The sequence below is a fragment of the Opisthocomus hoazin genome, chromosome 21 (genome assembly GCF_030867145.1).
Source record: "Opisthocomus hoazin isolate bOpiHoa1 chromosome 21, bOpiHoa1.hap1, whole genome shotgun sequence".
Taxonomy (NCBI): domain Eukaryota; kingdom Metazoa; phylum Chordata; class Aves; order Opisthocomiformes; family Opisthocomidae; genus Opisthocomus; species Opisthocomus hoazin.
This window is the reverse complement of record NC_134434.1, coordinates 8,978,593-8,987,557: the sequence shown is the minus strand read 5'-3', so window position 1 is coordinate 8,987,557 and position 8,965 is coordinate 8,978,593. Positions and strand designations below refer to the sequence as shown.

General features: G+C 45.9%; 1 protein-coding gene across 1 annotated transcript; it reads left to right on the top strand.

The window, feature by feature from the left end:
* Positions 1-207: 207 nt before the first annotated feature.
* Positions 208-8,316, top strand: RFNG (RFNG O-fucosylpeptide 3-beta-N-acetylglucosaminyltransferase). The gene is made up of 8 exons (XM_009932715.2): positions 208-695; positions 1,511-1,559; positions 2,072-2,174; positions 2,565-2,718; positions 3,738-3,826; positions 3,916-4,081; positions 5,447-5,532; positions 5,771-8,316. The coding sequence occupies exons 1-8, from the start codon at positions 273-275 to the stop codon at positions 5,835-5,837; spliced, it is 1,137 nt and encodes a 378-aa protein (XP_009931017.2). The 5' UTR covers positions 208-272; the 3' UTR covers positions 5,838-8,316.
* The last annotated feature ends 649 nt before the right edge of the window (positions 8,317-8,965 follow it).

Sequence of the window (8,965 nt, the reverse complement as noted above, 5' to 3'; positions counted from 1 at the left end):
TTAAAGGGGCCGCGGCCCGCCTCCCCTCGCCTGGGACCGTCTTCTCTGCGGGTCAGCGCGGCCTGGGGTGCCCGGGCGCTCTCTTCCACCGGCCGCGGGGGCTGCGGCCGCCTCCCGGAGCGCGGCGGCCGCCTCCCGGCCGAAGCCGGCCGCTGCCGCGGGGGCGGCCGCCGGACTCCCGGCGGCGACCCGCCCGGAGCCGCCGCCCGCCCGCCCGTCCGCGGGGCCATGAGGCGGCCGCGCAGCGCGGCGGGGGCCGGTGGGGCTGCAGCATGAGTAGCTCCTGCCTGGGGCTCCGCAAGGCCTGCTTCCTGCTGTCCGTCAGCGCCGCCGCCCTCCTCCTCCTCCTCCTGCCGCGGGGGCAGCCCCCCGCCGCCACCCGCCGCCGCCCGCCGCCTGCCGCCGGGCCCAGCGGGCCCCCGCCGCGGCGGGCGGGCCCCGGGGGGAGCGGCGCGCCTGGCACGCGGGCGGGCTCGCGAGGGGGGCCGGGGGCCGGGGCGAGCGGGCGCGGCGGCGGCGGCCTGGCTGGCAGCGCGCAGCCCGCGCGGAGGGGCCGCCTGGGGCCTGCCGGGGGCTCGGGCCGGGAGCGCCTGGAGCTGAAGGACATCTTCATCGCGGTGAAGACCACGAGGAAGTACCACCGGAGCCGGCTGGACTTGCTGCTCCAGACCTGGATCTCCCAGGCGAGGGGACAGGTGAGGCTGCGCCCGCGGGCCGGGACGGCAGCCGGAGGCCTCGTCCTCTGCCAGCCACGGCGCTTCCTCACCAAGTCCCTTCTTGTAAGGCCAAGCAAGGTCGTCCTGCCAAAACAGTTGGTCTGAACCCACCTCCAAAAGAGTTTGTCATTGATTAAGCTAGTTAGTTGCAGTCCAGGAGGAGTGGTCCAAGCAGAAACAGTTCGCTGACTTTTAGACAACTGTGGAAAAAGATAGTGAAAGATCCCTGGTGCTGATGCATCTAAGCTGATATTTTGGGCTAAGTAGTTCAGCAGCTCGGGTTTTTCCATAGGACAATGTAGAACTTATTCACTTGTTTGGGAATTTCAGTCTATTCAAGCATATTAATGCAGCTTTGTCCAGCAGTTGGAACAAGACAGTGTTTCCACCTGGCACTTTCCACCCTGACTTTCATTCTTTCCCTTTAGCTTGCTTAACAGCTGTGGATGACTCCTAGCCAGAGAGGAGGTGAAGTTGCAGAGGGAGATACTACCAAAAAAGACAGTCATTCCTATCTGGAAATGGTTGTCTGTACCCTGGTATGAGGAGAGTAAAATCTTGGATGCTTTACTGAAATGAGACTCTTCTGGTTTGCAGTGCAAAAACTTATCAAATAAGGAAAGGGCTGAAGTTGCTGGCGCTCTCTCAGCCACCACTCCCCACCCCAACTCCCAACGGCTATAGTGAAATAAACTAATAAGACAAAACATTCAGAGTTCTGACTGCAACTGAGCAAAGTTGAAATTGGCTTCTGAAATTCTCAAATGTGGACACACCATTTTTGTTTCCTACAGACGTTTATATTCACAGACTGGGAGGATCAGGAGCTACGCCTGAAAACAGGTAAGCTGTGTAGCATAGGTGTATGCTGTCTGTTATAGCTGAGGTTTGTTTCTGTCACACTTTCCCCAGAAGTCCTTATTTCATGCTGCACAAGCAATTAGGGAGGCTGAGATGGAGGAAACATCTCCTTTCACAGAGAATATACTGTTCGTTCTTAGCGCCTGGACAAGGTGCCTGGAACTTCCTGAATACTGGGTTCACCTTTGCACCCACTTCCTTCCTGTTACTAAGCTTAAGTCTATCTGGTCATAAGTTATATTAGGTATTTCATCTGCATACAGTCTCAGGGCACTATTTATATACCCTGCACTCAAACATTTTTACGTCCTCTACAGCTTGCATGCCATATGCATAACCCGTGAGCCCTGCCTGTCCTGCAGTTTACTCTCCATGTGCGTACCATATGCACTTCAGATATACAGTATTGGCACCAAATGTGTACTTCTTTTGTAGTCTTTTTTTGGACTACACATGCTTCTCAAACCTGAAAGGGCTGATCTTTGTTTTTCTAGGGGATCATATGATCAACACCAACTGTTCTGCTGTCCATACCCGGCAAGCTCTCTGCTGCAAGATGTCTGTGGAGTATGATAAATTCCTGGAATCTGGGCAAAAGTAGGTGGAACGTGTTGTTCTGATTGACTTTGTTTCTTCCAGTTCTGTGTTCACCGGAAACTTGAGTAACCTCTGCTTCATTAAGGAATGCAGTATTAGCTAAAACATGGTGATGAGCATAGAGAAGGGAACACAGCATGAAGCAGTGTTTATAAACAAACATAAAGGTCTTAAAGGCAGAAAGGATGATAATCTAAAGGGGGGTTATTGATTTCAGGCTCTTTCCAGAGTTAGGATCTGTGGGTGCTTTCAGTTTCCACATTCAGTAATTCAGGACAATGGGAAATGCTTTCTGCGCCAAACCTGAAAGACTAAGACTCAGCTCTAAACCTGTAATTCGTTTCTTTGTCACTGCTCTGCAGTAACTTTCTTACTTTGTTTTGTTTCAAGATGGTTTTGCCATGTGGACGATGACAACTATGTAAATCCTCGGACTCTTTTGCGTCTCTTATCTGCCTTCTCACACAGCCAGGATGTCTATGTGGGGCGACCAAGTCTGGACCATCCCATTGAAGCAGCTGACCATATCCAAAATGACGGATCAGTAAGGAAGCTTTGCAGTTAGTCTGAGAGACATCCTGACCTTCTAAGCTTTTAAAACCTTGACAGTTCACAGGATCCCCCCATAAAAAGAAGTAATAAAATCTGCAAGCAATGAACCTGGCACAGCTCATTTTCAGAGACAGGGTGCTAGGTTAAATGAACCATTGATCTGATGTCATATGCATGTGTAAAATAGTTTGTCTCCTGGGTGGATGTCTGTTTGTCTTCCTTTACTCACATATGTTGGTGATCTCCCTCACACTGAGGTGAGTAGGCCTCCCCACCTTGACTCTTTCTTTTTCTTTAATGGTTTTGGGGAGAGTGTTCCTTGTTTTAGGGTTTTGGGGCTTGGGGTTTTTTGTTTGTTCTGAGAGTAGTATCACAGTGTTACCATGTTGCACCAACCTCAAGTGGGTGACAAAGGCTCTATGAGTATATGAGGTATTTTCAGTAGTGAATGGTTACTAGGTTTCCAAGAAGTGGAAGCAAACATACCTCAGTCACAAGACGGATGTGCTAAAGGACGAGTCCTCACCAGGTTGCCTGTACTGACAGGCCTAAAGACAATCAATCTGCTGGCCAGGAAGTCAGTTACAAAGCAGCTTGTTAGCAAAAGCTCTGCACAACAAACTAGTCTCCTTAGACATGGAGCCAAGTGACTAATGGGCCACCTTTGATTTCCTCAGGAACACTGAGCTGGCTGCGACCCTTGACTAGAATGACCAGGGGACAGATGGAATTGGGTAGGAGCGGGGCTATAGTTCCCCATTTCATGTGTGCTACCTCAGTTGTGCTAACTTGATAATTTAACTGCTGTTAGTTCCAGGATAGAGTTTCCTTTGAGAGAACAGCTAGCTGGGCTTTCAGCAGCCTAAAGAAATAGAAATTAATCTGTAGTCTTGTTCTGATTCAAGTGCAGTATGTGATAACCAGTAGAACCTCAAGTTTCTGTCCCTGCCCAGCCAAATGGAAAAAGCTGATTATCAGTAACTACTGTGTGTTTTTCTTGTTACTCTTCAGAAGACAACCATGAAATTCTGGTTTGCCACAGGTGGAGCAGGGTTCTGTATCAGCAGAGGTCTTGCCCTGAAGATGAGTCCCTGGGCCAGGTAAAGACTGTTTCTAGCTGAGCTCCATCAGTATGTGTTTGGTAGGCCTTGAAGCATGTTTCTCTTGTCTCCTGTGCTCTGTCTCACAGCCTGGGTAATTTCATCAGTACTGCAGAAAGAGTGCGTCTTCCTGACGACTGCACTATTGGCTACATCATTGAAGGGCTGCTGGAGGTAAAGCTGCTGCACAGCCCATTGTTCCATTCCCATCTGGAAAATCTGCAGAGACTACAAGGCGAGTCTGTGCTGCAGCAGGTAGGGCTGAGCCTCATATCCTGTTCTTACAATTACACCTCAGTCTGATCAGAAAGAATACTTTCTATAGACTCAGCACTGTTCAGCAAAGAAGGATGTCTATGGACTCTCTCAGAGCTCTGTACTGTCCAATTGCTTCATTAGATAAAAAGTGTACTTTCACCCTACCCAATCAGGTCACGTAGCTGTCCCCATCTTTGAGGACACATTCTGCTACATTAAGCCTAAATATGGTGTTCCCCATCTCCTTCTAAACTCTGACTTTCCATGAGTCACAGAAATAGCAAGTGTAGAAGGAGACAATACTTAGTTTGCCTGCCATGTGTTTCTGTCTTTGCCTAACAAAGTCTCGGTCTTCATTCATGCTGTTCAACAAGACTAGTGTCGCAGCTATAGCAAGTACCTCTTAAATAACTAAGACATAGTTAAATGTCTTTTAAGTGTCATTTTTAAGAATAACTTCTCTGAATTTCAAGAAACTTAAGGAATTTTTCTTAGGAAAAATCAAGTAAATTGCTGGGGTGCGTTTTTACTCATGGGCAGTAGATGGGGCTATAAGGCTATCCAGAAGCTCTGCCTCACTGTTTGGCACCGCGAAAAAAAATGAGAGTACGGTTTTGCCCCTACGAACTGCTTGGTTGTGTTTTCCTGGCAGTTGTATTAGGCAGCAGAAATGTACGTTTGGGGCCAAATTCCACAGTGATGTAATCTCCTTCATGTTAATGAATTTAACTGTAGACTGAATACAGCTTTTTGTTGGTGATCATAACAGAGACTGAACAGCTAACCCAAAATCCAAGAACTCTACAATTAGAAAGAAAACAAAAGTCGTCTTGTACCTGGCACCTGAAAATTTCTTAATTCAGTGCTTGTCTGGAAGAATAGCACTGAATTGGCATTCCAGAGATCTAAATTTTGTTGCCAGGTTTGTCACACAGTAGTCCCTTGCATGCCGTTTAACATTCAAATGTTTCTGTTTTCCCTCTGTGCTAAGACACTACTATCGCAGGCTTCAGGCAAGCATCTGGTGAGGATGAACGTATGTTATTTAGTGGAGGTACAGACACTAGCAGGATTAATGCCCTTACAAATTTTACAATTGTAACTCCTCTTGTCCTTCATGACAATGCAACTTTCAGCTCCTTTGTTTATTCTCCCACGTTGTCTTTAGATGAGCGGTAGTCCATTTGATAGCTACCATTCAGTGCCAATATTCCTTATGTCAAAACTAACGACTGTTTTTTCATATGTAATCCACCGTTCAGATTGGACAGGGTCCTTGGAGTCTTTCTTCATACCTCCTTAATAATCCTGCTATCCCCACTCTGTTTTTCTGCATTAGTGTATATTTATTTGCTTTTACAGGTAACTCTAAGTTATGGGGACCCTGAGAACAAACACAATGTTGTGAGTGTGGGAGGAGTGTTTGGCCTTCAGCAAGATCCAACCCGGTGAGTGTCCACTTCCAAAACAAGATCTCCCTGCCGTGTTCATGTTTATCAACTGTAAGATGATCAGACCCACTAACAGGGTTATTTTCTCATGTCAGCTCTTTTTGCTGTGCCAAAGGCAGGTAGACCCACCGTCTCTGCTCTGTTAGACTGCTGGACATTCAATGCTAGTACATTCCTTGTATGGAGAATTCCAATCTAATAATCTCTTTTTTGTTTGTTTTTTTTTTGTTCATAGATTTAAATCTGTCCATTGTCTGCTCTACCCTGACACTATTTGGTGCCCTGCTAAGAAGATGTCATAATTCTTTACCAGTCATTGACACCTGTGTCTTACCTAGTTTGCATAAGACAGGAGTTGTGGTGGTGGTTTGTTGTTTGTTTTTTTTTTCTTCTTCTGGGAGACAAACAGAGGTATCTACAAAGGAGGTAGACAGACTCGGTTTACAAAAGCAAGAAGGTATGGTTTGTTCAGCTGCAACTGGGACATTCCAGGAAGAACCCTTGTTCTTTTGTCCTGTGGCTCTTCGAATAATGACTACAGTCATATGTGTATGAGTCACTTCACACTTTCATCTGATGTCATGTGAAGCTGTGCTTGGACACATCCTAGGCAAATGCAGTCCTTGGAACGATAGCATTCTTACCACTGTTAGGGGCTTTTAGAGGCCATTGTCTTGAAGCTAGAGTGCTATAGCAGACTGTAGTCCCCATGGTGACAAGAGAGGGGAAGTTTTCACTGGGCTCCCTTGGGAACAGAATTATTTAAGAGCTTCTGTGGCCTGCCATATTTAAAAGTCCACCTGTGGGCCACAACAGAGTCTGTTCATAAACACCAGAAATCCTGGAATCACTAGGGTAAACAAGGCTGAACACCTTAGTCATGGGAAAACTGTGTAAGAGTAGGCTTACTCAGGACTGGATAAGAGTTGCTTGCAGCACACATTCTCCGCTGTAGTACATGTGTACCTCCCATGGAGGTGATTGTCAGACTTGGCTCTCTTATCAGCTGAATTGCAGTGGCTGTTGATTGTGGTGGTGGTCTGCCAGGTCCCAGACTATTCCCTTGATATTTGATACTGAAGAAATGGTAATCATTTCTCCTGCTTTGCCCGCAGCAGGTTGTATGAGCTAGAGCATGCTCACTGGCTGATAAAATGCCCTGTTTCTGAAGCTGTACTGTATCTTTTGCTGTCTGTGAGGGAGGAGGAATGCTAGATAGCTGTAATGCCCTGAGGAAGTTTTTGGTGGTATAATTTGAGGACCTTTAATTGTAGGACTGTGGTTACTCCAGCTTCTTCAGGTGATCGTTTGATTACCTTAAGGTCTAATCAGTGTTTATTTTTACTCCTTAATGTTTTAATAAATAGTTCGTGCAATCACTGAAAGGAGACTGCACACTCACACAAAGGCAGAAGTTCAGTGCTGTAGCAGTATCATCTACTGCTGCTTTTTAAAGAAAGTAAGCTTAGTTTTGAAAGTGGAAGAAACGGGGCTCCGTGTGTTTACTTTTCTGTTAGCCTGAACTTTCACCATCTGCAATCCCTTCCTGACATGAAGAACAGCATTAAAAAAATGGTTTTGCAAAACCACTGTTTTCTCTCACAAGCTCTTCAGAAAATGCTTGCTGGTTTAATGCTAAAGTCTGAGGCTAAATTAAGGAGAGAATAGTAGAATGACATTGTATAACCTGAAACTATGATTAACAGCTAGAGTGTGGACCTAGCAAAAGGTTCAGATTTCTAAACAGCTGTGCTGAGCTGTACCGTGGACTTCAGCTAGTTGCTTAACTTCCTGCCATTTGAAAAGGGGTATAATGTAGGCAAATGCCTGCAGTGTATCCAAGTACAAAACTTAGCAGAGCTGTCAGCCTCCTGAAATAGACCGTTACCTGCACTCTGTTATTAACACAAACCTTTCAGTGTTTGCCTGGGTACATTGTCCTCTCAGCATGATTTTAGTTAATTCTACTGAGGAGCAGGCAAGCTGACTGCTACTTGCTACAGTCCTGAGGTATGCGAATAAGAATGCTGCAGGGAACTGGACCAAAGTCCAGCTAGCACAGTGGCTGTTACATAACAGGTACACCCATAACACTGACAGCCTGTTACAGAAAACAGAGAAGGACTTGTGGAATAGTAGGTTGTGGTATGTTCTGTCTCTTTACTAGGTCTTCTGCTTACTGGAACTGAGGCATTCTGTGGTTTAATGATTTGTCATTAATAGCTCTGGAGATTCCTGGTATCTATATAAACAGGTTTGTTTTTTTTTAAACACTTGTTAGGTTCTTGTTTTCAACCTCGTGTAGCAGAAAGCTGTGAAACTTCATGAGCTCTTCAGATTTTTGTCTTCAAACACTGATTCTGAACTGTTCTGTTGGAGCTTTTCTTCCTCTTCCACTGGTAGCAGCCTCTTGTAAGGTATCACAGACAGCATGGGCTGGGTAGTTATGTGGCAAACTGCAGTTCAAAAATGGTGATGCTTCATATGGATGGCAGAAAAATGAGTAGTAGAAATTTCACACTGTAGTCACTGGTCACCCTAAGCTAGGTGTGCCAAAGAGGCAGCATACTCTAAGCTGGTAGGTTGTTTATTAACAGAAAGGACCACATTGTGCTGCATCGCATTCAACAGTTCTGTATTGCTTTCAAGATTCTTCCAAGATTTCTTGTGTTGAGAATACAGTAGGGTATATGTATGGATATATCAGGATCCAGCTCTTTAATCAAACTACTGTCTCTTACATAAAGTGATTCTACAAAATAAATATTTAAGGATGACAAAGGCTGTGTTTTCTCGTGTTTCTTGACACATTCTCTGCACCAAAAATGGACCATAAAGCCTGTAATCCAGAAAACTACAGCCTCCTGTCAGGGTGTTGTGATGCCAAATGGCCAAAAAGCATGTGAGTTAAGACGACTTGGATGCGCAGAGGGATAAATATGGATGCGAAGAATCCTTGAAAATGATGATTAACAGAGTAAAGTAAAAGAACTGAAATAAGGAGTAAGTTAATTGTTGTAAACGTTTCTCAGGACTTTCCTTCTGTTTCTGCACTTACTATGTATGCCACAGGAGCTCTTAAATTTAGGAGTCTTCAGAAAGCAGTATCTGAATTAGGTAGTATTATAAACAGACCTGTTAATAGGGTGCATAACTGTCCATGCTGCTCTGCAAATCAGGAGTTAGAACTGCCATGCTAACTATCACTGCAATTAAACTGGTGCAGTAACTTATCTGTGACCTCTAACTATCTCCAGCCTGCGTTTCTGTTGTGCTTTCCAGCACACCTGGCTGTTGCCATACAGGTGCTGCATGTGAAATCCTGTATGCCTAGGTCCTCGGGCAAGTGGAGCCCGTGTACTTGCAGCTGATTCTCTAGGCAATGCCTGTGAGACTAGAGCTGCCTACAAACTTCATCAGCAACTTCAAG

Coding starts and splice junctions, on each gene's coding strand:
- RFNG (XM_009932715.2), top strand. CDS start 273: ATGAGTAGCTCCTGCCTGGGGCTCCGCAAGGCCTGCTTCCTGCTGTCC. Junction 2,175..2,564: donor TTCCTGGAATCTGGGCAAAA/GTAGGTGGAACG, acceptor TTTTGTTTCAAG/ATGGTTTTGCCATGTGGACG. Junction 5,533..5,770: donor CTTCAGCAAGATCCAACCCG/GTGAGTGTCCAC, acceptor TTTTGTTCATAG/ATTTAAATCTGTCCATTGTC.